Below are 27,265 nucleotides of genomic sequence, written 5' to 3'. Positions count from 1 at the left end.
GCTCATCGGGCTGTATCCATGGCACTGGCCTGGGATAGTTAAAAGCAGTGTGCAAAGGTTGCCAACTAGTCAGTTCCCAGTGCTAGAGGTAGAAAACACTTCCAAATTTAGCCAAAGTAATAAAATGTTCCAGTTGCGCATTGCGCACTTTGTAGTTGTCCTTTATGACCCTGAGGTTATGATGAATGTTCTTATGCAAAATGTTCTGTCAACAACTACACCATCCTCTGACACTTGGCCATTCTTGCTATTAATTCTGCTACCTATGCACAATGACACATTACAGGAAGATTAACATTTTTCTGGCTGATAAAGCCTCTCAAGTGTGAGCCCAGTGACTAGCTAGGACAGCCTGTTCAGATCCATTACCCACACTATGCTGAGATGTGCAAGAATTAACCAGTCCTCTTACACAGACCTTGAACAAATTCAAAGGCAACCATAGCTGGGAAGAAAAGTAGCATACTAGCATGAATGAAGGAGAATCAAAAAACCTCTGAAGTTTAAGAAAGGGGAGCAAGTAGGGACAATAGCTGACATGTACTACATGGCAACAGGGAATGGGGATATTCACAAAAACTAGCTTAAACTTGGTGAAGCTAATGAGTAAGGCACCTTTTCTAGCTAAAGAACAGATATAAATCTCCAGGGTGACTTCTAGCAGAAATTAAACTTAGCCATCATAGTGAAGGAACTAAGGCAGTGTAGCTTCCCTTTGTGAGTCTTGTCCTTCCCTTTATCTCTGCTACAGAATTTCTGTCACGGGGTTTTATTAATTTGTTTTCTTGGAGTCATGTTTGCATATTTCCACAAAAATGTCCTTACTTGATCCCTCTGACATTTTACAGGAAAACACAAACGTATGAAACAAGGAGCTCACAGCCTCCTTTCTCATAAGAGCTGCATGCCCCGTTTCCAAAAGAATGAATTCAGCTACAGCAGCCCAAGTGGAGCATCAGCAGCATTTCAGCACACCAGCTTCCAAACACAGGGCTCTAGAGATTTTAATAGAACAGTTGAACTAGAAATGATTAATTTATGAGCATCATTTACCCTAAATTGGCAGGGAAGTGTGGAGTAAAACTCCTCTTGGATTTACTCTCCAGGCGATCTAAAAGCCTTGACAACACCTAGAGCCTGAGTCAGCAGGAGGGCTGCTTCTTCCAACAGGTTTGGAATTTCACCCTCTGATTTTGGGCTTGATGTTTGGAAGCATGCTGATTAAAATATTTTTTTTGTCTGTCCATGGTTACGTAATACTAAAAGCTTTTAACTGTTCTTTCAAGAAATAAAATTCTGGTAGGGAAAAGAAATGAAAAAAGCTGGGATTACCGTTACGGAGCTGATGGAACACGCATCTTACCATGTCAAAATTGTGTCAAAAATACACACTTTATTAATTATGACTGCCTGCAAATAATTTGGAGACAGCATACATCAGAATCTCTTTCAAGCAGCTTTTGAACTCATTTTTCTCTTAGCCTACAAGTTAGTTAGTATCAATATTCTACCAGTTAAACACCCTTGAGTCAAAGTGACTTTCCTGCAGTAAAATTACATGGGTTGACCATCAGGAATCTGTAACAATGTTAATGTATCAAATCCACTATGGTTCTGTTACTGTACAAATAACAACTTGTTGCACAAAGAGAAGAAAAATATTAACACAAACAAAAAAAAAAGCATCTGAAACTTAATTTCTAAATGTAAATTCAAAAATAAAATTATGATCCTAAAAATAAAGATAACACAAAGCGCCTTATGGAGGGAGAATTTGGAGATGATACTTGTTGTTTACAGCAATATTTTGACTTCTTATAAAAGCCAGCTCAGAAACTGTTTTATTTCCAAAATCAAGAACAATGCACATTAGGTGTTAAAAGTACTCATGCTAGAAACAAGTGACTTAACAGAAAAGACACTATCTAGAATTTTTTCTTGCAAAAGCAAATGAAATCTTGCTAGGAGATAAAAATGTAATGGGAAAATGCACACTCATTTTTTGTTGGATGGTTCTTTGGGGTAAACAAAACTCATCCTCATCTCTTTACAAAGGAAACCCCAGACAATCTTTTCCACAAATTAGTGGGTGAGCCAATTACTACAATGGAGAGAATTAATAAAAAATTAATCTAATTTTTTTTTAAAAACTCTTATCTCTTTAGGTACACAAAATTAAAAACATAATATCTATGTGGAAGTCTGCATCTAATTTATTCAGCAGTTTTCTGAGGAAAAACTTCCTTCATGCTTGCTCAAAACATTAAATTAAGTACTTTCTATACTAACAAGTTTAAAGCTTATCAGATGAAGGAATAATGGAAAAAAGCCTCAATACTCACATTTAGTTTTCAGCTGCTTCTCTCAGTAACTTGCGCAGTAAAATAAAGGAAGAAATAATTACACGTCTTCACAGAAACAAGCATCCATCAGGTCCAAAAGAAACAGAACAGTTTGCCAGAGCTATTTGAGGGTCCCATCAGAATTTGCCTGGATGGGGGAAGGCTGAGGGTCAGTTTGTTTCCCTTAGACCTCATGACATGCAAATATCTGACTGCCTCACCACTGAATCAAATTATTCTTTGACATACTGTGTTTACAAATGACAAACACATACCACGTAGGAGGTTCTTAAAGGAACATATTTCCGAGAGTTCTCAAAAGAAAAAAGGCATTTCTGTTAAAAAACAAAACTGTTCAGTGCAAGGGCAAAAAGAAAGTAAGATGGAACATTATACATCCCCAGATACACACTGGTTCATGCATAATGAATCCAAAAGGCCTCACATGGGCTTGTAAATCAGAAAAGAAAAAGAAAAGTTGCAATTACTGAAGTCTGATTGTTGTGTACAGGAAAACATCCCAGCGGAGGGCAGGTGGGGGGCAGGAAAAAAACTTCCTCCAGTTTCAGGAAAGACGTTCAGGGACACAGTAGAACTCAAAATTCTGACAAGCCTGAAGCATTTTCTGGGCTGTTACAATTTCCTGCTTTTCACCAGTTGGGAAGGTGTTCACAAGGATTACCATCAGTGTGGCAGCAATGGATTCCTCTAGGCTCTCTCTCAGTATTTCCCAGTATTTCTGGCTTTTGAGTCACAGCCACCTCCTTTACTTTCTGCTTGGGCCCAACAGGGGCCAGCTTTCACAGACAGGCTCCGGCATGCACAGAGCATTCAGCATTCAGAGGTCCTTACACTTTGCACATGACTCTATGCAGACCCTTAACCATATGCAGCTGAAAGTAAGGATATCGTGTCCATTTAAAAAAGCAGGCTGAGGTTAGGCAGAGTGAAGAAAGGATGGCTGCTTGTGGCATGAACCACAATTGACCTCAAGGCAGATTTTTCCACAACCAAGAGCCAATAGATCTGAATCACTCGGTCTACAACGTCAAGTGGGTGGGAGCTGCTCAGTATCACAGATAGAAGGAAATGTTTGAATGGTTTAAATATGTATGACATTATCTGAGTACTTTGGTAAAATTGCCAAATCTGGACATGTTCTGGAGGTTATCTGTGTCTAGATAGTGTCTCACAGTTAAGACTGACCCTCTGACTACTGTTGCCAAGACCTAATGATCTCTGCTTGTAGTCTTGTGAAACTTCTCTAGACATGTAGTCATTACTTCAGCAAGACTGATCTCTTTCCTCCTATTATAATTTGTTCTACAAGCTTTATTTATACCAAGGACCTTTAATTTCAAGCCTGTGATTTTAGCAGATTGAGGAATTTGAGTCTAGAATGAGAATCGTAAATAGTTTTCTCTTGTATTCCTTCCAGAAAGAAAAAAACCCAATCGTATAATTCTTAACCAAGTACCTTTTCAAGTTCATAAATCAGATCCAGACAGAAGTATTTCTCAAGCAGATCAGTTGAGAGAGCTAATGACACTTAGAAATACTAACACAATATGTTCTTGCTGTCAAGGACAAGAAGTTCAGACACATCCTATTGCACATCACTTTTGTTATGCTTCGAAGACTACCCTCAAATTTGTCTAAGCTGTAGATAGAGATAACAACTGTATTAATAGAAGACAGGCCCAGAGAAACTTCTAAAACAGAATCAGGGTTTTCCCTAACAGGTACAAATTATGTACAAATGAGGAGGTCAGCAAAATCCTGTTGTTTCTTCAGACTATCAATTAGATGATGTCTCTTGCAGCTCCTGCAGCACTTGAACTTTCTGAAATACAAAGCAGCTTATTTTGTCTGTCTCCGAACAAGACCTGTCTTGACCTAGCTTCCTTTTCATGTTGAAGGTTTGGGAAATTCATCAAGCAAATGACGGTTCTCCTTAAACTACTCAAGTTACTCGTTCCAATTTAGAATATTCATCGTTTAAAGAACAAAACCTCAGAGATCACATTCCTTAACAATTCCTAAAGACCTTGTTTTCCTGACAAAATATCTTTGGCATTTACTGATGTGTTCTGTTATTTGGGCTAGCAGAGAGTGTTTATAATAAAGTACAATTGTTGTTCAAAAAGTTTGGGCAACACGGATTTGGAGGCCCAGAAGGCACCCAAAGGAGAAACACTACATGTCTTGTTCTTATATTCTTCTCTGAGCACTCACTTTTGGCCTCTGCTGGAGACACAATACTGGGCTACATTCACCTTCAGTCTGACCCACCACAATCACTCTTCTGTCATCTGCAAGAGTACTAAACTTCCTATTAAATAAGAAATCCCAATCTACCCATATATGTACAAACTTCCTTTTTTTTTTGCCTACTGTTACTTACTACAAAAAACATTCAAGGAGAAACCACTGCTTGAGCAGTCTTACTCATGAGCCTATAGAGAACAGAACTACTGTAGTTTTATCTGAACAAGCTGTCAAATGGATTCATGCTGACAACAAAGCCCACTGATATTTAGAAACCTGTGCCAAATTTTTTAAGAAGCTGCAAAAGAGTTTCAAAGAAGAGTTGAAAGTTCTAACAGAGCAACAATTTGCTCAGTTCCAGCAGATCTGGAAGTAACCAACTACAAGAGACATCTTTTGCCACTTAAAAAGAAGGAAAGGCAAGGCTGTGGCTGAGACAGGCATTACTCTACCTATGGCTAATGCATCCACTCCAATCTGAGAGCAGCAGCAAACAAGGTTACGAGAACATTTTTAAGTAGTTGTGTATAGACACATACATGCATCTATATAAGTCAGTTTATGAGATTAAAAATATAATGGTGGTGTTTAGACAGCATAAGTGAAGGTCAGAGGCTGACACTAACACTTGAAACCAGAATAAAAGTGTTAATTTGTATACTCTGTAGTGCCTTTCATTTTCCTAGATATTCCAAAGGGCATTTTTGTTTTGTGAACTGCACCTCTGATTTGTAAGACAAGATTACTCTTCCTCCCACACACATTCCTCCTAGGGAGAAGAAAAAAACCCTGTGAATTAGCAAAATTACTTTTCTTTCTCTTTCAGAAGTTTCTCTATCATAAACTAAAGACTGAGTTTCCAAATCAAGAAAAAATACCTGGGACAGTTTTCCAACTATATCGCCTTGAATTCCACTAGTAGCCAGAAGATATCTCTGAACTGTAGTGTTTCCATTCTATCTACTTCAAAGAATCTATTTTTTAAAATCCTTCTTATAGCATAGGCTGGAATATATCAAGTTGAACACATGATAAAGTAAATTCTGCAGTAAATTGATTATTATACCAAACAAAAACACAGGGACACTTAGAATGGTGTGTTAAGTCTAACAGTGCATATTACCTATTGCTGTTTGAAAGCTGCAAGTTGCAAGATGATCAAACACTGCTGATGTCAACAGAATGCTCTTCAAATACTTAATCATTTAATGTTATTAAAATAATTTCTTATTTGCATACATATAGCATATTATTTACAAAAGAGCTCAATGTCATATAAAATTGTTTACATTCGTTATAGGAACTTATTAATTATTCTGGCTAAATAGCACAAAATCAAACCTATGCCTGGTATGCAAACCATTTCTTAAGCAAAGTTCAACAACCTGAATATTTATTGTCTTTTATTCCCCACTGTCTTTTACTCTCAGCTGTTATAACCTCCTGCCAAGGAAAGAGAAACAACTGCCTTTGCTTCTGCCTTACAATTCAAACTGTTCTTGCCTCATGGCTGATAAAAGATCAGCATTGGCATGAACATTGCTGTCTTTTAAATATGTGTAAAATTCTACTGTTTACATCACCAAAATTACCTTAACATCTGTTACTCTGTTGCTGGGGTTCCATACCTGGCCTCTTCAACTTTCAATTGTTGCAATTTCAGGCTTGGATATATTTATGATTAAGCTCACAAGGATATGCGAATTGTTGGAAACAGAAAAATTTGAATGGAGCAGAATTTGCACAGAATTTGCCCTCTTTGAGCATTAATTTTGGCAAGGATGGGTGAACGACATTTTTAGTGAAAAGAACGTTTTTCATCTCTTATTACTCAACCTTGATATGCAAACCTCCTGAAATTACATACATGAAATCAATGGGTATTACTGAAGTAACAGAACTTAGATATTCCAAGTTTGAAAATTATCTTCTCTCCAAAATAAATTTAGAAGTATACAAGTATACAAGAATTTTGGTATTAATAGTGATAGAACTCAATTTTTCACATTTTTGTACTGTACTGAAGACAAAGTACTGTTAATGTAAATATAAGGCTCACAAAAAACTTGAGGGAAGCAGTATTTTTGTCTATGAAGTTTATGTAGAAAGATCATGAACTAAATTATTTTCAAGAAACTCGGGATAAAGAGTTCTCTCAAGAGCTGACAGAATGCAAATGTTTCTATCTGCTATGGGAACTGGACTAAGCACTCAACAAGTCTGCTGAATAAACACATGGCATGTACAATATGGCAAGTTTAACAGAATTTATCTGTTCCCAAAATGCCAATGCAAAAGAGTCACCTTTTCTGAATTACAAGTTTTAAATGAACAGCTACTTCAGACATTAGCTGAATGCATCAGTAGTATCAGTGTGCTGATGTTCATAAACTTCAATGTTCATGAAACTCATATTAGTAGTGGGTCACTTCCCTTAAGTTTATCAACATCCACTCGTACTCCAAGTGTTTTTACTGTTGCAGTCCAGTGAACAGAAACTGAAAACATCCACTAATGATATCAGAGTAAAGATGGCCTTTGCTGGTGTGCTGTTAGGTATCAGAATACATTCTAAAACCAGTATTTGAAATTAAGACAGACAGGCTTATACGCAATCCTTATCTCACTACAAATCCAAATCAGAGAAGTAAAACTATCAGCCTGTGTGTGTATGGAGCAAAATACACTGTTATTTGAAGAGTAATTTCTTGAGGCCTCACATGAGGATGCCAATAAAAATCCACTGGTTTTGTACCCAAAGCATTCACAACTGTGTTCTGTCACATCTACATTAAAGTGTGTTAGGAGTACACAGTAGAAGTAACAAAATTCCATTTGCCACCATCACCCAGTAACTGTATTCCGTGCCTGTGATTTGCAAACTACTAGAGGCCAAATTTAAAGTCTATCAAGCATTTTCTGTTGTCCCTATTTTTCAGCATAAAAGAAAATAAAGTCTGACTGTATCATGGAGGAGGATGCGCTGAGTAACAGTTTCATTCCTCTGTTCCAGAAAATTTCCTAGGTCTGAGAACAAGATCCTTGATAGAGGTAGTGATTTCTTGAAGCTCTTTTCGAATGCTTTCTGCTCCTTCCTCTTCTTCCATGTTATCTTTTGTGTCACTGTCTCCGTGTTCAGTTTTCTTAGTCTGGCTGGTCAACTGCTTCACCACTAATCCATGATATTTGACTATCAGTGAATACTGATCCTGAGGGCAAAAAACGAGAACAAACCCAGGGGATGTCAATGTTACAGAAAAGGTAGACAGACCTAAAATTAAAGATGTAATTTTTTAAAAAGCATTCCCCTATTCTTGAGCAAAGACAGTTAGTAATACAGAAATATATTTGTAACAAAGTACTGACAACCTAAATTTTGAGAGACATTCAAAGAGGCAAAAAACTGAAAGCATCCAAGTGCTGCAAAAACAGGACAATAAACCACCAAAGCATGAAAACAATGCACTTAATAAACATCACCAGTTTCAGCAGTATAAAATACAGAACCTCTATGTATTTGCTCTTTAAGAGGTACCTCTTTCTTTAAAACTGGATTAGAAAAATTTAAAAAGCAACCATGCTCTAGCTCAGAGGAAAGACGTAAAAACATGCCATCGTAAGAATCGTAATATCCCCCAAGACAGAGCTGTCTGTATGGTTAATTCAAAGGACTAATAACACATTTTTAATTTTATTTAAAAAATTTTGATGACAGATCCTTGAGGAGATTGATCTGCAATGCAGTCCAGATCAGAGCAATTGTATATTCTGCACATAAAGTAATGTTTAGGCATGAAATCAAAAAATGTCAGGTTTATGCAGCAAAAATAGTGTAAGGTACAACTTTCATGTTCTGTCATAGAACAAAGGTAATTTCCCCTTTAAAAGCTAGAAAAGAATACCTCTGGGATCTTGCCACTTAGGAAATTAATGATCTGTGGTACTGATCTTCCTGGTGCATGAAGCATGCAGTGAGTTGAAAACTGAAATAACAATACTGATGTCAGGTGCAGAACAAGAGCTGGATCTTCTGTGACTTTGAGCTGTTCAATCAGAGCTTGTCTATGCTGAAACAGGACTTGCCTAAGGAACAAGAATATATGAAACAAAAATATGATTCTATGATTTTATCATATAGTAGTTGATCACATATGCTAAAACTTATTTAACATCAATTAATTTTAATTTTCTCCTCTGATCATTTATTTATATGGAATTCCAAAATGTTAATTGAAAAAAAACCCCAAAGAACTATCACTGGCATAGCTCAGATTTTGAAAGACCCCTAGGGAATTTATATTATAGAAAGGTAGTGAGCCAACAAAATTAGCTAAATGTGAATTCTCCTCTTCTCCTTCTCTCATGGATTTAGAACTGCTTGACTTGCTATTTTTCAGTTAAGCAGTTTGGAAAGAAGGACTGCCTCTTACCCACCGAGTATGACTGCTCCCATACTAACCATCCCATGTTTGTTCAGCAATTTAGCCACATTTCATAGAATAAATAAAATTAAGGTACCTTTCCTTCTTTTTGTCTCCTTTTTTCACCATAACACCACAAATATCCACTGCAGAATCAAGGCACGAAAGAAAATCTTCTATACTCTATTAAAAATAATAGAAATATTTAATCTGTGTTTGCAGATTATAAAAAAGTTTATCTACTGTTCACAATTAATCACACAAAAGACGACTGTGAATACACTTAAAATAAACTATAGAAGAAAAGAAAAAATAACTTGTATTTAGTAGAAATTACCTTTGTTCATCTTACAACAGTTCATATACTTAAATACTAACCCAAACTGTAACTCATTAGTCTTGGAAATAATATTAAAAATGAATACATGTTCTACAATTATTTACAGATATATTTTTTATTAAGAAACACCTTAGTATGACCTTTGGCATAAAAGAATTAATAAATAAATCTCCTTGTGCCTACACTGCCACAATCTGAATGTTTAGGTTTTTTTTTAATTATCCATAATTTTACAAGTTAAGAAATACATGGAAGAACATCAAAAACTCTGGGAACAAAATACAAAAACATCAGCCACTTCAGACTGGAGATTGTCACTCAATTTTCACTCTTCTCACCTGCCTATGAAAGGCACACTGGATTCCATATGGCAGCAAGGAGCCGAAGGTGATTATCAGTATCAAAATGTAAGATCATCTTTTCATCTCCGAACATTCACAGATACAAAAACACACTTTCTCTCACTGCCTTACACAAATACAAAAGATTATTTTTCCTTCAGCTTTCACAGCAGCAGTGATTATGTGCTAAATTACATGTGTCAGCTATTTAATAGCATTCTATCAGCAAAACAGAAAATCTGAACCTGATTTTTACCTTGCCATTCAGAGAAGTATGCAGTTTAGTTAAAGGACCTTTGGTATCTTCTGGCAGTTTACCTAAAATCTTGATTCTGCCCTGTATGGGACAAGAATGGAAATAATCTGTAATATTAATCATATTTTTAGATGTTGGCATATTTCAAGTGAAGCAATTACTTATTGAAAAAATATCACTGATCTACTTGAGACTGTTACAAAGGAGCTTTTATTTTTGTACCTCACTTGTGATTGTAGAGTAATTTTCTGTTGTCATCATTGACTCAGATGCCAAGAAGTTGAAAACCAGATTTGTGATGTCTGTACACAGAGTCTTCAACAGGTGCTTGGCAAGGTTAGTCTGAGTATCATCTGTTAAAATAAATTAGTGATTAAAGTAACTTACTATAGTTATCTGATTGCTATGATGTTATCACAGCACCTTCCTACCTGTGGACTCTATCAACCATGAGTAGTATGAGAGTTATCTGGATACATGAAGATAACATCCCTCATTTGCTGTGACATTCTTAAGGAATGTTGTTCAGTGAAAGATGTGAGATTTCAGGTCTGTAAGAACATTTTAATGCATTGCTAGTATTTCAAAGATGTACCTGTATAAGCAGTAAACAACCATGTACAATCCTCTTGAAACAGTGCTATTGATCAAGTCAAGAGCATACAAAGGAAAATACTGCAGGACAAGCAGTTAAATAGAAGAACAGCCATGTGACTTTAAGACTGAAATACTGAATGTGGGGGAAAAAAAGAGGCTACAGAATGCATGCCCAAGAACAAGGGCTAATGGGAAATAATTCTATATATTCCAAAATTCAGGAATATCAGGTAGTTTTGCTCATGTTTCCTTCTGCTAGAAGATTTCCACAGGCAATTTTCTAGGCGAAAGCTGAATATAGCAGAGTATCTTGGAGATGTCTACAGTATTTTCCTGATGCTAACTTTTCTGTCACACCTTACAGAGCAACCCAAACAAATCTGACAGACTATCCTCAAGCAGCAGCTACTTTCAGTATCAAACCTATGAGGTTTAAACACCAGCTTCTTAGAATCAGGTGGTGTTCAATTTTTTCATTAGTGGCACAGCTGACAGAATAAAATGAGCATACTAGTATTTTCCTTTTTTTTTTTTTGTCTGGACAGTGAAAAATTGGAAAGAACGCAGACACTTGGGAAGGAAAGATAAGAACACAGTTACCTTGACATAAGGCAACAGAATATGGATATGAAATAAAGAGAATGAATTTCAATTACTGTGCAAAGTTATGCACTTCAGCATAAAGGCAGTGTTATGCATACTAAACACATCTCTAGTTTTTTCTTTCTAGATTTTCTTTTTTGAATTCTAGCTCCTGTCTGACCTTTAATGTAGATTCTGGAATAAATTTAGCATCCTTGAAGGAGCATATTCATTTTTCAAAGTATGTATTTTGTACCTGTGAAATGCTTTGCTCCCTTTTCAAATAACCGAATGTTGTTGTACAGGTTTGAGAATTCCTCCTGCAAGTCCTTCATAGCTTGTCTTCTGTTGGCTCCAGAGGAAGATGTTGAAGATGTAAAAACGGAACGCACAACCTCCTGGTAAGTTTTTGTCAAAGGTCTTGGAACAGGAAAGAAGAAAGGAGAAAACATTGAGCAAAGTGTGAAACTGTATGAGGTTTTCCCAAATATATCAGCAACAGAGAAAATGACCTCATGTAGTAAATGATGGGGACATTAATGCTACAGAACAGTGAGATAAACAAAAAGCCAATTATGAAAATCAGAAAAAAAACCCCACGAGGAAATTAAAATATTAATTAAAATAGACTTAATGGTAGATGTTCTAATGTTATAGTATGTATGGTATGTAAATATATGCCAAGGTTTTCACAATCCTCAATGGGAAAAAGGTGAAAGATAAAAGGATTTCCAGAAGCAATGCTATTCACAAACTTTCAGGAGCCTCTGGACAAATTTTTAAAGATAAAGCTACTGTGGCAATCTCATGTTCCTTTTGCTCTGAATATAAATATTCACATTCTCTCTGGTATGGAACAACTTTTAAAAGAAGCTATTCATCTTTGCATAGCTCAGTTTGCTAACATAACTTACTACCCAGCTCTCATGGGTACCAGTGGAGACACAGATGCCAGGAAACATGAACATTTATCAAAGGCTGTCCAGAAGATGGGGCAGGTGAAACTCCAGCATGGATCAGTGTGAGGGGGTGGAAATACACCCATGAAGCTGAAAATGAGCTTGCAGGACCATGTACTGCTAAGCAGAGGCACATTCCTGTGTCAGCACAGCTTTCTAATACATAAGACGTGTAACATGGAGCTGTACAGAAAGACAATATTGTGGTTCATGTCTATCAACAAGACCCTCTTTTCTAAGCAAGAAAAAAGACTGAAGTGTAGATTCATCTGAAGTGAATCACAAATTTTCTAACTCCAGCTGAATTATTGAAATTACCTTCTTAGATGTTCAGCAATCTCTGTAATAAGCTCTTCAGGGCAATCCTGCACGTGGGTCTTTAAAACATCCTCAATTTCCTCTTGTGACATGAAAGAGAACTCCGCCTTCTTATTCCTACCTGTAATGGCCATAAACAACACTCCCTGAGAAAACATTCCATTTAGTATTGCTACAATTACTCTGTGCCATGAGACACTGGAAAGCCTCAAAGCCCAAACACCATAGAAGAAATGCTTATCAACAATGGAAAAACTGGGATGATTATACGTGATAGTGAAATTTTACATATGTGAAAAACTGACAAAATCTCTCTTTTGATCATTTAGAAGTTTCTGTAATAGACAACTGAAGTAGTGTATGAGGATAAGCATTTTTGGTGACACTTTTTTTTTCTGCTTGGCCCATTATTTCAGAAACCATAATGTCATCAAGACCAAATAAAGTGCCAAAACTGAATTGAGTGTTCCTACTTGAAGGATTTCACAATGCTATTGTTCTTATTTTTTTAAACTCCATTTAGTAAGGTACACAATCATGTGATACAGTGTCCTAAACTTGAGGTTACAGTATAAAATCTGAAACATGATAAATTAAATCAGGCGAGGTGTTCCCATAAAAAAAGCAACTTACATGCATACAATTTAGTGCATCTGTATTTCAGTTTTGCACAAAACATGGAACTTTTCTCAGGTGCTGTACAATTTTTACATATAAGAATGAGATCAGAATGATGACAGAGAACCAGAAAAGGACATGTTCCAGATGCATTGTGCACATAAATATGGAGATCAATAATGTTCCTTGTTGTGCCACAGCAGTAATGAACACACAAAGTTTATAAGTAAGTGAAAAGGGAGGTTAAATCAGGTTTTAAAAAGGACCTTGTTTATATTGGAATGGTTTAATCTGAGTTTACCTTGAGATCGTGGTTCAAGCAATTTATTATAATAAAGCAATACAAACAGCAATAAGAGCAGAATAGAAAGCCTACACCAAAAACCAAAAGTGACTGAACATTGTTTTACTCAGGAACTGAGTAGTCCTGAAAAATAATTCTATTTATATGTGAATTACAGTACACTGTGAGAACAGTATCAAACAAAATTACTACAGTGTATTTCACACGTCAAATATCATGTTTCAAAGTATTTTTCAGTCAGTATTTAAAGTCTTGATCCTACATAAAAAATGTAAGCACACATTTCTGGTTCTCCAGCAAACAAAAGAAAGAACATGGTTGCTTCATTTGCAGCCACTGTTTGCTCTAAATCTAACAACGTTAGCTTGTACTTAGCAAGCCATTCCTTTTAATAGCGAAGGTAGAGAAACAGGCACCAATAAGGAGTGATATTAAAACTATCAAAACATTAATTTTCACTGTATATTTCATTCCTATGAAGAAAAAAACTGATTGCTATGATTTGTTAATTTAGGCCATTCATTTATTATACACTATGCAGCATGTGTTACAAAATCAAGTGTAACACTCACCGCAAAATCTATGGCATTTCCTACATAAAATAAAAGAATGAATATAAAATGGTATTATTTCCTTGAATTAAATTTCCTTTTTAAAGACTAAGTTATATTGTTCAGTGAACATTTAATGTCCATTTCATTTAAATACCAGATCCATAGATACAATTTTAAGTACATAGTGTTCTCATCTCCTTGACATTTTAGCTGAACAGTGGGGGAAGAACAGCCATGTAAGAAAAAAACAAAGTAGTTAAACCATGTTGAATAGATATGAACAGATAGTGCCAAAAATAAAATGACAAACCTGTGGCAGTCCCTTGTGACTCTTCATCGCTGTCAGCATCCTTTCTTCCTTTCTTCTTGGTTTTCTTCATCTTTATCTCTCTGGCATTCCCACCACCGCCTCCTCTCACACTTCCACTGCCCTCTGGTGGGGAATTACTTGCTTAGTACACAGGAAAGTTGCAGCACTTAAAAAGTTTACAATACCACGCTAATTTATCTATGTTACTTGTTAATGTTGGATTGAAAACCACAACCTGATTCTAAACACAACCTAGAACATATATTTCAAAATCTTAAGGCCATAAGTGTCACTCTTAAGAAAAAAAAGGAACTGAAGCAAAGCTTTTTTTAAGCTAATGTCATTAATAAACACAAACATCAAATGCACATATAATAAAAAAGAGGGAAAAAAAAGAGCAGTATCTTGCTTCAGCTAAACACAGATGAGATACCAGGGTCCATAATGAAATGGGGGATCTTTGTTGGCTGAAAACAGCATCTTAGTAAGCATTCAGCATTTTATTCAATGATGCTAAATAACTGAGTTTATAAAAACCATGTTAGATAACGTAACTTTGTTAATTTTCAGAGAAAGAATCCTACACTATAAGCATTTATCCAAAATATTACTGGAACCACACATTCCATTAACTAGAGCACTCAACCCTTTTCAACTTTTCCTAGATGACTACAGAGTAATGGGATGTTCCAGCTCTGACGCACATAACAAATTACTTTGTTCAGAAGTCCTGCAATCAATGTATGCAACTGCAGACAGAATCTCTACTCTCCACAGTCCCTCTCCACAAAGCAAACTGTTCTGCTCTTTCTTCTCTTTTTCCAGTCTCTTCTGTTATTTTTTCACTTGGAAGAAGTTTAAACTCCATGGTGCTAGATATATATACACTATGCCTTGAGAAAGTGGGTGTTTTTTCCATTTAAATATGGTCCAAGGTTTCAAGTAACTACATCATGTAACTACTATTTCTTAAGAAAAAGAAACACAAAGACATGGTGCTCTTACTTAAAAAGTTAACTGCATGTGTTACACGCCATAGATGGATTTTTAAGCACCACTCTGCAGGAACAGCCAAAAAACTAGTGCTTTTCACAAACTTATTTGAAATGTGACTGCATTACAGTAATTACATTACATAGAACTGTTATGTCGGGGTGCTTTTAGGTAATGCACATAACAGTCCATGATAAAACATATCAGGGTAGTGCTTGCTGATGGTGCAGCACGTTACCTGTGGGTATGAATTTGTCTAAACATGTGGTACAGGCGCAGTAGAGTCTCACTCCTCAGAGGGCTGGAAATCGAAGTCATTCTATTATGACAGTTCAATTAAAGATCCAAGCTTCTCTACCTTAGCTATGGCCTAGAAAAATCTGCCATCTCTTGTGGCAAGAATAAGTTTAATTTCCATGTCAACTCAGGCCTACTCATGCTCTTTTTTTAAGAGTAGAATGTTCTATTTTGCAGATAAGTATATTCAATCAAGCCAGATGCACCAGTGCTCTAATTCTCTTACTTTCAGTAGCACAATAACACTCTGCAAGTGAGTTCAACATAGATTGCTCAGCTGTGTTGCAGCAGCACAAGAATCACACAAAGTTTTTGGGATTCACAGTCTTCAGACTGAATACTGGTTTAAAAATCAGAAAGATTTCAAAGGGTTAAACCCACACGTATTTATTCTTCCTTCAACTGAAGTCTATTCCAAACAGTCACCGCACAAATGGACTAAGGTTTGGGATTAATTTAATCCAGAATATACCTCAAGTATTCTTAAAAAAAAAAAGCCCCAAAAACTCATTCTCAATTTAGGCAAAGTTATTTTGGAATTAACATCCAAAAACTAATAATATGAAACATAGTAATTTTCCTGGACCCCTGAAAAATGGAGACTAAAATTTTATCTATACTGTATAATAAAACATAGTACAGAGGTCCCTGAGCTAATACCTAATAAAACCCTGACCAGTTTTATTCAGTCTTGTGTGACCATACTGTATAAAATAATAAATGAACACAGGATTCCTTGCTTCTAAAAACAGTTAACTTGTGTTGAACTAACTCAAGAGTCCTTTAGAGTACTTCCTCTGCATTTCTAAGTCTGAAATTAGTTCTCATGGGCATAGCTGAGATGTATGCATATCCACAGTATAATGGTAAGCAGCTGGATTATTTCTTAAATATCTTAAGCAACAGACTGGAAGCATTTAATGGGCTAAAAAATATACTAACTTTATATTTGAGTATTTAAAAGATAAAACAAATTAGGTTTTTCTTTTCTTAAGCTGAATATTGATATCTTACCTGCTGCTTTCTTTCTTCTTTCATCCTTTTTGTCTTTTTTATTAGCATATGAGTTCTCTAAAGAGGAAGCCTGTTTTAAATCCTCTTCAGTGATTAAGTTAACAGGGTTGTTTTTAATTTCCTAAAATGAAGAACATGCACATCACAGCAAAAAGATACAGCAATGGAAGAAACATTTAAGCCAGCTGGCCATTTTCAAGTACATGAATCAAACATCACATTTTCCAAGTGCAACACGAGACTGGACTTCCCGAGTGCACAAGAATATAAATTACACCCATTAAATATAGAAATCTGTTGTTCATTTGTCTTGCTTCTTCTCTAGTTGTATTTCAGATGAGATGTACAGAAATTGTAACAGTGACTGGAAAGTCCCATAAGCTTTACTCCAACACTCCATATGTGCACTCTATCTTGACCAATAAAAAAATCTACTGTACCTTTTCTGCTTTCTGTTGCATCAGATCAGAAAAGAGGTCAGCACAGCTGCTTAGAAATTTCTCACTCACTGCAATGGTGTCACTGAAGACCAAACCTGAAGAGCTTTTGTTTAAAGATCTCATCACTTGCTGGAGCAAAATCCCAACATCTTCTACTGACAATGAGCTGGGCAGAAGCGTCTAGGGTAAAGAAAATTAAAATACAGCATCCTTGTAATGGATAAACAGAATAGACAAAGGCCTTTTGACACCTACTAACTATTTAGAAAGCATTGCATTTTTCAAATTAAGGTACTAATTTAACACTACACACTATTTAAAATCTTCTAACACAGCAAATTCACACTGCTCTAGAAATATGTGTTACCTCTGGGCAAATGCATGCCAACCGCTTCAAAATGAAGCTCAACAGCTACAAAGCAACACCAAACACAGAACAGCAGCAGCACTTCAGAGCAACAAAGGTAGTGCTGTGAGGCCTAAAATTAGGACTTAGGACAAAGTGGCTAAGGACAAAGTGGCTAAGATCCCACGTCTCACCAAAAGTGTTGTAAGCATTTAGTTTAGACATTTTCTCAAAAAAAAAAAAAAAAAAAAAAAAAAAAAAAAAGAAAAAAAAAAAAGCCCAACAGAAATATATTGCTCTCTAGTAGAGAAATACACTAGTTTTGAAATGAAACTTAGTCTTACATATCTATAAACTGAATACAAGTATGTCCTTCCCCTGTTTTTGTTCAGATCAAATCAAAAGCAAATAATGCCCTTTTACCTGTCATTTTAATTAGACTGAATTTTCTTCTTTGACAACATTGAATTTCATTACACATATATGTAGTTTTAATAAAGTATCATTTGACACAAAAATAAGAAAAAAAAATCCAAAAGCAATTGAAAGGATTGCTTACTGCTACATCTATCCAGTTTCCAGAGCTGATGGCTTCCTCCACAGAGGCTTCAACTTGATCCACAATCTCTTGACCAACACAAGCTGCTCTCAGAAATAAGAGTTGTGCAGACTTGTATCTTTTTTTAATGTAGCCTGCTGGGTCAGGGATGCCAAGTCTATACAATGCATCAAATTCTATAAAACAGTTAGATGTCTGTTAAAATTTAGTTCCTTTATATACATACAAGATCTTTTGGGATGACTTTATTAAGAAAGCATGAAATGAAGTGTAACAAGTATTTTTTACACAAGTAAATGCAGCCATTAGCTAACGTTGACCTAAAACTTAGTTCAGTACAAGCTACATCTAAATGTTGTTAATAGAAGTATGCAGATTAAATCATGGATGTGACTTTGATCCGAGTTTAGAAAATTGTTTTTTTCAGATTCTTATACCATTAAGCTTGTATTTGCAGTCGTATCTTTCCAAAGTATTCTAATATGTAATGAACAATATTTACAATAGATATAGTGTCCAAGTGTTTTGTTCTCAACTATTTAGTAGTTTATACTTAAGATGTGTGGAAAACACTCAAAGACTGACAAACACCCCATCAGTCAAACAGTGTTACAGAAACACTTAATACTATCATTTTAAGTTAGGGTGAACCTCTTCAATCTGCAAGAATAACTGCTACTTAGGGCCTGACCATTTGGGACCATAAGGGGACATTCCTCTCTTTATTCAGATCCACATTTTCCCACAGTTCATGGTGTTTCAAAACACCATCATCCAGCATCACTCAGCTTGAAGTTAGATATAATTGTCTGGATTCTAATCAGGAAACTAGCGCTACTCACTCCAGTTCTACCAATATTATTTTGGAAAAAAAGTTCTTCCTGAGCACTGCATGTTTGGACTATTAACAGCCAAAGTTTGGTTTTAATCTGGACATCTGGCCTGAAACTCCAGCCATGATGATCTGAAAAGTCTACAATGAGAAGGCTAATCAATGTCTTCAGAGCAGTATCAAAAACAGCATTTGTAATTGTTTGTGGGAAATAGTTACTGTTTAGCAGTATGGTCCCCTCTGCTGAAATACAGTTCATTGTGATAAAGTAACACACATCCTTATAAGCAAGACAGTCTTGGAGCAAAGGAGTATCAGCCACTGCATTGGTTTCCACTTCTCCTTGTGAAGCTTCACCCTAAGCCCTAGCTATATTAAGGTAAGACCAATTACCTACACTAGTTTTAGAAAGCTATTTTATCTGTAAGAATATAGATTAATTACCTAAGTAACCATTCTGCTTGAAAAAGGAATCCACCCATTTGTTCTGTGTTCTGGAATAGATGTCTGGAACAAATACAGCCTTATCCTGTCTCCCACCAACCACGGTGCCTTTCAGACGACCAGCATTAACAAGCTCTTCTAGCAAAGCTACAAGAGGAAAATAAATGAAGAGATGTTTCCTAAGTTAGAATATCCATTAATCAAAAGATAGTAATTATTTTTCCTGGTTTGTTTCTCCTTTCTTTCCACCAATTAGTTTGTGCTTGTTCTAGTGAAACATTGCCAAGCTCTATCAATTATTTTTAACACTTAAGAGAATTTCTTCACAAAAGCTCTGGAAATCAGACAATGTTTCTAAAAAGTGAGCCACAATGGCAGGATCAAAATGTTTTTTATTGAATATGTACCTGGGCACTTCCAGCTTTTAATTTTAAAAATGCAGACACAGAAGAATCTTTCTCTTGCCAGAAGACTAAAATATAATAACATTTTATTAGTAATTTTTCTTTGAATTCCCTGCTTGCATATTAACCAAAATGGAAAAAAAACCTGAATGCAGAAAATGACATGAAAAGTCATTACCTAAACTGCATAACACAGTTGCCAATAATAACCTCTTGAGAATACTGCTAACAAAAAACATATTGGTAACTGGTAGTACCAAAGTACTAAGCACTTCTCAATGCTAAATAAGATTTTTTAAATCCATTTAAATTGCATAGGAATATCTGATTTGCCTCCTATGATCTGCTTCTGCCTTTCTGTAATATGAGAGATATATTTTAAAAAATCAGTGACATCAGCTGTTAACTCTGCTAATTTCCAGAGCTTTGCCAAATGGCTTTTTTTAATACTTGGTTTATGTTCATTTCTATTTCATTAAAATGCATGTTTTGCTCTGGAACAAAACAATAAATGGTATCACATGGCAAGGCTTCTTCCTCATTAAACAGAAGCAGCAATCAACACTTCAACATGCTTAGTACAGCACACAGAGGTTTAGCTCACTTATGCAGGAAAGTTTACCTGAAAGCCCAGTTCCAGAAGAAACAGTGCATAGCAAATCATGATAGTTTTTGTCAGATATGCCCATAGTGTAGATGAGCTGCTACAAGCTAGCAGCTATTGAACACAACTGCCACTAGCAAAGCTGAACAATACTTACACTGAAAAATGCAGCAGAAAGAGAAACTGATTTAAACAAGATATACCTTTATGTAATTTAAGACAAGAGCCAGGAATTATGTTCTACTATGGTTCAGTTACATCGAATAAAATGGAACTTTTAGGGCCAATTCTGGAAATAAAATTAGTTTTTTATACTTCCTAATATTTTAGTTGCCCTAGAAAATAGAGTCAAGGTGTCTGTTCCACTTAAGCAACTGTCAGATAATACAGAATGGTTCTCTGTGTGCAATTTCAACTTCTTTTTATTCAAAGGTTTTAGGAAAAATAATTAAGACTTTCCTAGAACTCCACAAAGTTCGTTGAAAAATCTATCCATGAAGGAAAAGGAAAAAAATCTATTCTTTAAGGAAAGAAGATGTCTGAAGAAAAGAAGTCAAATGAAGACCAATCAAATTCTGTATTTTATCAAGTGCCAGTTCTAAACCTCCAGGGCAGAGGAGGTGCTCTCAGTGATTTCACAAACCATTGCTACAATTATGTCTAGTCAGTATTTTGCTTTAAAACAACAGGATCCCTGTAGAACTACCATGAATTCTCATTTATTTTTAAAGGTGACCAAGTAGTTTGTAGTGTCCTATTAAGTCTCCATCAAAGTCTAACAAAGATGGTAAGTGTCCCTCTATGTCAGTCCTACACCAGTAACATAATGCCCAGAAATAAATAACATTTGTTACTTCATTACGCTTTCTAATCAGTGTCTTAACCTGAAGAGTTTCTCATTTCTAAAACTACTTTTTATTGTAACTTTATGAGAGCTTAAAATGAATAGCAGCCCATCTATGTGAAAGAACCAAAGAATAATATTTATCCTATCTAAACCCAAATACTGATTAAATAATTAGCTGTTTGTAAATAATACAAATATTACACTGAACTTACATTTTTATTCTGGAAGAGACAGAAAACTGATGACCACTTTTAAACACATTGCTAACAGCGACAGACATAAAAAGCTAAGAAGTAATATCATTAAAAGGTATTTTTCAAGTTTCCAACATATGCGAAATAGAAATGGTATCTCAGCAAATGGACACAATAAAATTTGGCAGCAAATAAAAAGATAAAAAGCTCTTTGAAACTTAGAAACTGCAGAGGTAATGAGAGAAAGTAAGAAAAACTAAAGAAAAAAATGAACAAACTCACTAAAAAAAAACCATGGAAGTACCAGAAGTACGTATTGTGATGCTCACTGGTGTCAGGAAAATACCAGGACTCCAATTCCAATTAACACTGTACATCATCAAAACATGATGATGTATTTGAAGGACTTATCTGAAATAGACTGTAACCAAAGACTGAAATTTGCTGGGTATTGAGACATTATTATAATGCAATTTCACAGATTTTCCATTTAATCTATGAAAACTTGGATGGCACATAAAAAAAAGGTGGAAATTTTAAATTGATCACGTAGAAGTAGACTGTTAATATGCTTTTATGTAAGTGCTAGGATTTTAATTTTTAATGAATAAGTTTGTGGTAGAGAACAACAGGATAAGCAGAGAGATACTACAGTGGAGCTAAAGTGAACAATGCCCTGAAGGCAAAAATATCCAATCAAGAGTTGCAATAAGGTTCAGGAGAAGAGACAGAAAACCATTAAAGGATTTTAAAAGACCAGCAGCACTTGGTCAGCCAGCACAGGCAACTAATGATGCTTGAAGCAGCATTTTTGAGAGACAGGGGAGGGCACACAAAGTGACAAACAAGTAGAGCCTAAAGATTTCGGCAGCTGAATAGGGAATCTTTACCCATTTCTACTTAGAAAAGGAAAACAAAAGCAAACAGTTTAAGGATATGTTTTATCTCTCAGCATACAAACTCATTCAACTGAGAGTACAACAAAAGCTTAGCCTCCATTACCACAGAAAAAAGTCAGTAAATAAGATCCTGAGCAATTAATGCTATTTGGCTACACAAAATCTGTCCCCTTTTGTGTGCTTCACTGATAAAAACTGCTAGTAGCTAAGGGCAAATAATGAAAGAGATGAATAAGTAAGTACTGTACTTCCTGCATCATTCTGTCCCCAGAGGCATCTCGTCAACAAATGTTTTCATTGCTTTGGATACAGAGAACATCCCTTCAGTGATGGATAGCACAAAGGGTTTAATATTTTCTACACTAAAGAGAAACACATTGTTCTGTATTTCAGAATTAAGTCTATGTGCTAAAACGCTTCTTTGAAAGCATTTTAATAATGAAGAATGGATTTCCTAAAAAGCACACAAAATATTCTGAATGAAACTCACAGTAAAGTAAATGTTCTTGAAATCCATACCGAGTGATCAAGCTACTTACAGGTGTAGGCCTTGGGAAAAAAAGAAAAACAAAATATAAATTAATTATCTGAAACTGATGTGGAGAATCCAGAAATAAGAGAGGTTGCTATAGATGAACACAGCCTCAGGGTACTACACTGATGTTTAAAATAGCTTACAGTTTTAATTCTGAATTACTGATAACACAAAAACTATGATAATTACTGTAAGGAAACTTTTGCTTTCTTAAGTTTTTTAAAGTTTTTCTCTTCCTACAAAGTAACACAAAAATTTGATTTAATAAGAAAATCTTATCTATAATCATATGGATCAACCACATCAATATGTACCCGACTAAGGAGCAGTGGAGTGACAAGAGGACAGATATTCTACAAAGTAATATAAGAAATACAGAGTAACATTTTCTTCAGCTGAAACACTAATGTATGTTGTATAGTGTATATTGTTATACTTCCCTTGTTTTTCAAAAGTGAGTCCCCATTTCTAACAAGTGAGTCTAATGTTACTGAGAATTGGTCCCAGGAACTGAACTACACTTAGAAAAATTGATCCATAGGTCTTTTTTTTTCTTTTTTTTTTTCTATCACAAGTGAATCTGGACTATAAAGACCTATAGCAAAAATATTTTAATATGTAGTTGCAGGCATTTCAATTTACCGAGTAATCGCAGTGAAGAGCCCACGAATGCGTGCTCGATGGCGGGACACGAAGGCTTCTGTAAAAATCACCCCACGGTTTTCCTGGTCTAGTTGTCCATGAATAATTCTGCCCAAACGCCTGGATAATGCCTGTAAATAGAAAAATTAAGCTTTTCTAAGCATACCTTCTTCCATCAGATATATGGATATCTAATGACAGAAAACTCTGCCAAAAACAGAAGTATGGTTTGCAGATGCACCACGAAAATGAAGATTTAACCTTAGTATTAATTTTGTATGAAACGGTGACTTAAAGCCATGGATATTGCAAAGATAAAGAAAGAAAGTGGTCACAACCAATCCTGCCTTTGCCAGGTTGGTGGCTTTCATCACCTGTAACAGGAAGTCTCCTGGAAGGTCGTATGCCTTGCAGAGTTCCGATATTGTCACCTGGCCAGTTTCCTGTAGTTTATCATTTATTTCTTCTGCTAATTGATCCAGATAACTCCTTTAGTAATAGCGAGAAAAAGAAAAGACAACACGTTAAGTGTGACATTCAAAGTCAACCTCATGATCACGTACTGAGTAACTGACCTCTTTTAATATACCTCTTTCTGTTACATCTTTGCAAAAATAAACTAGAAGTTATTTTAAATGAATAAAGGAGAACAGTGTAAGGAAAAATGTGTGTTTTTTTTTAAAAGCCTGCTGAGCAGGTAGGTAGTAGTAAGATGGGGCCTTTATCTACTTGTATGAAAATTTCAAGCAAGAGAAAGAAGAAAACATAATGTCAATGAAAATTGCAAAACAGCTCAAGTAAGCAAGACAGGTATTAACTATTTCAAGAGAGCCAGGTACTTCATATTCTTTGACAAGAATAGTTCCTGAAGCTCAATCAATAAAAAGGACAGCCCCATAAGAGTATTAGTTCAGCGGTTGTTAGGGTGCTGGAAGCCATGAAATAACTAGCTCAAACATCTTAGGCTTGTGAGATAAAACAAGAGGCAGAAGGTTTGTCAATAGCTGAGGCAGACAGCAAAGTCAGAGACAAATGAGATCTGCCTGCTGTACACAAAGACACTGGGTAAGAAATTAAACCTTTTAAATGCAGGACACTGAACACAGATGCTCAGTAGGGCCTTTACACCATGGATTCACTGGATGCTTTGCTGAGATAGGTCTCACCTGCCAAGAGTAGCACTGATCACCACCAAGCAGCTCTAAGATCAGCCAAGAAAAATGTATTTAACTTCAGAAGCAACAAAGGTTGGACACTAAGTTTTAGTCTGCATTTTAAAAAATAAGCACTGTATGAATTATACATATTGCTCCTGAAGGTACTCACTCATTTATAAGCTGTCCCAGTACAAGCTGAATACCTTTGTCAGATTTAACAATGTCATTAGCTCTGTTTTCAATGTGCAGAAGGTCCACATTTATCACCTAAAAAAAAAATCTCTTATCAGAACTTTAAATTGAAAATCATTCTCAAACATTGAGATATTAGTTCCACATTCCTATATCTTGAGGAAAACTGCTCTTACTTTTTTATACTATTGCATACAAACACACTTGATCTGCGTTTTGGAATAAAGCAGCAATCCTTTAGGGAAAAAACCTCTTTTTGCAACTGTTACAAGGTTAAAAGAAACATATATAATAAAAAAATACCAGAAAGCAGTAAGACCAAATAGGAAACTGGCTTTTAGAAAGGTTTTCTGTTTCCAAGCAATTTTGCTCAAGCCTGAAGGAAAAATTAGCCACAGAGGAAGACTACTGCAGGATAAAAATCAGTGGAGACACAAAGAATAATGAAGGAAGAGGACAGATTCAAAGAGGCGTGCAAAGTTAATTATGCAGGCTACTGCGGCTTTAAATTTAAATGGATAACATATTTCTTTTCTGTCTGCCCTCCTTAGTTAACAAAGAAATAGTTCATAAACAAAAAGTGTATTTATCAGTAGTGATTTCAGAAGTCCTAGATTATCACTAAGCAGAGAGGTTTCAATAAAGCAATAAATGGACAGATTAAGTAATTTGCAGTACCCTGACATGAGCTACCAGCTCTTCATAGAATTTGTTCTGTTTTAAAAAACTAACTTAGCCGAAGTGTAACTAACGAACTCCGTATTCACACTATACATGGTGAAGAAAATAAAGAAGTATAAAGTTTTTATTACTAAAGTTACCTGTTGTAAGTCAACAATGTTAACTCGACCTTCAAGAAAAGATAAAACACACTTTTAGTACATGAAACATATTTGAACAGGTTTAGAATAAAGTACAGATCATGGTGCACAAAAGATTTAATTACTTTTTCTGTAGACCAATTAAACTAGTCCATGAGTGCTCAGAGATTGTTAAAATTTTCTACCTTTGCATGATGCTACTAACAAAAAACCCAGCAAATTTTAATTCAGTCCAAGCTGTCCCACTGGTATGATACACCATGGCAAAACACAAACTGAGGCAAACCTGTGGTAACAGTGAGAAAATGGCTAATCTGTATGGACATAATAAGAAGCTAATTTTTCTGAATATATGAATTACTCTGAAATTCACCCTTAAGAATAATTAAAAGTACAATACACTGCCTGCTCATTAAAGCCATCAACAAAAAGCTATCTGAACTTCCTTACATATCTAAGTCATATCTTTCAATGCAAGTGGCTCTTCACATTGGTAAAATAAAAGAACTTCTCAGTGACAATTTACAAATATTATTATTACCAATTGTGTGAAAGGAGAATGAATTTGAAATTCCAAGACAGGGCCAAACATCCTGGCCAGGTACTAACTGTATTAAAACGTCAAATTTACTTCAAAAGGATTTTTAAACAACTTTTATGTCAGAAATTCCACATGGGTGAAATTAAACCAAATAGCCTATCTTGATATGCTTATCTAAGAGCCTGACACAGATCTGAAGTGAAAATAAAAGAGCAGTAGGTGAATTAATGTGTAGAAGAACCAAACTGACTTTTTCTGAAAGATTAAGAGTACTGAAAACTTTCAAAATCTTTCTGTAGCCTTCAAAATTAACTTCCACATTCAAAGGAAGAAGGAAAGTGCCACACTTACCACCAGACACATGGAGCTCATCACGGATCTCCTTACTAATCTGCGCTGGAGTGACATACTCCTTGCCATCAAGTGTGTGCACTACTTCCAGCTGCTTTTCTGCGATCAGCTTTGTGACAATTTCGATACAGTTCCGTTCTGACAATCTATCAGAAGCAGAAGGAGTCAGCAGTTATTCTAAGCAAGTACTTGCTAAAATTACCTTTAAAGTTTCAAACACACTAAACATGGGAAGTACAATGAAGATTGCTTGCAGTTCTTTGCAAACATACTTTTTCAGACTAAGAAATTAATGTCTGTATTCTGCTTATCACCCACCAAACCATCTATATGTTTTCACTTGAGCGGGTCATCTCTCCAAAACTTTTACTCTCCTTCTGAACAGCTTTCAGCTCTGTCAGCTGTGAGAACGCACCTGCTGGTGAATTTAGGAACGCCTGTAATTAAAGAATTCGTGTCTGTGACACTTCTGTGCAGTTTTATTTACTTTTGCGCATTTCGGATTTATTTTTCTTTAACAAAAACAAGTTCTGGGCAACGGCCTCAACTAGTCAAGCAGATAGAAGGGAGAAACCGAGCACTGGAGCCGTGACGACTTTGAGCAACTCCAGCTCAGCAGGGACTACACACTCAGGCGCTTCCCTGGGCCTGCCCGTGCTCTGGGGTCCCTGAAGGGACGCGGGGCTCCAGCACTGACACAGGGAACGGCAGACGGGCCGTGCTAGGCCGGGCCCCGCGGGGCACCCGGGCCGGGGGCCGCGGGGGAAGGGGAGGCCGGCGCGGGGAAGGGGCGCGGCAGGCGGTGCCGGCGCCGCCCTGCTCACCTGTGGGCTACCTCGGCGAACTGCGCCCGCTGGAAATCGGCCGCCAGCTGCCGGATCTCCTCCCAGGCCGCCGCCATGGCGCAGCGACACGTCAGCCGCGGCCGGGCGGCGGCGGGCAG

At 36.1% G+C, this 27,265-nt stretch overlaps 1 protein-coding gene across 1 annotated transcript; it reads right to left on the bottom strand.

The window, feature by feature from the left end:
• On the bottom strand, window positions 1-27,265 carry UFL1 (UFM1 specific ligase 1). Its single transcript, XM_030945200.1, has 19 exons — window positions 27,147-27,265; window positions 26,323-26,468; window positions 25,431-25,459; window positions 24,587-24,684; window positions 23,635-23,749; window positions 23,261-23,391; window positions 22,574-22,632; window positions 19,136-19,282; window positions 17,860-18,035; window positions 16,955-17,134; window positions 16,515-16,635; window positions 14,211-14,333; window positions 12,425-12,545; window positions 11,404-11,567; window positions 10,191-10,321; window positions 9,969-10,049; window positions 9,129-9,214; window positions 8,513-8,693; window positions 1-7,819 (listed from the first exon to the last, which is right to left on the bottom strand). The coding sequence occupies exons 1-19, from the start codon at window positions 27,221-27,223 to the stop codon at window positions 7,607-7,609; spliced, it is 2,379 nt and encodes a 792-aa protein (XP_030801060.1). The 5' UTR covers window positions 27,224-27,265; the 3' UTR covers window positions 1-7,606.

The sequence above is a fragment of the Camarhynchus parvulus genome, chromosome 3 (assembly GCF_901933205.1).
Source record: "Camarhynchus parvulus chromosome 3, STF_HiC, whole genome shotgun sequence".
NCBI lineage: Eukaryota > Metazoa > Chordata > Aves > Passeriformes > Thraupidae > Camarhynchus > Camarhynchus parvulus.
Note: the sequence above shows the minus strand (reverse complement) of the source record. Positions and strands in the feature narration are given on the sequence as shown.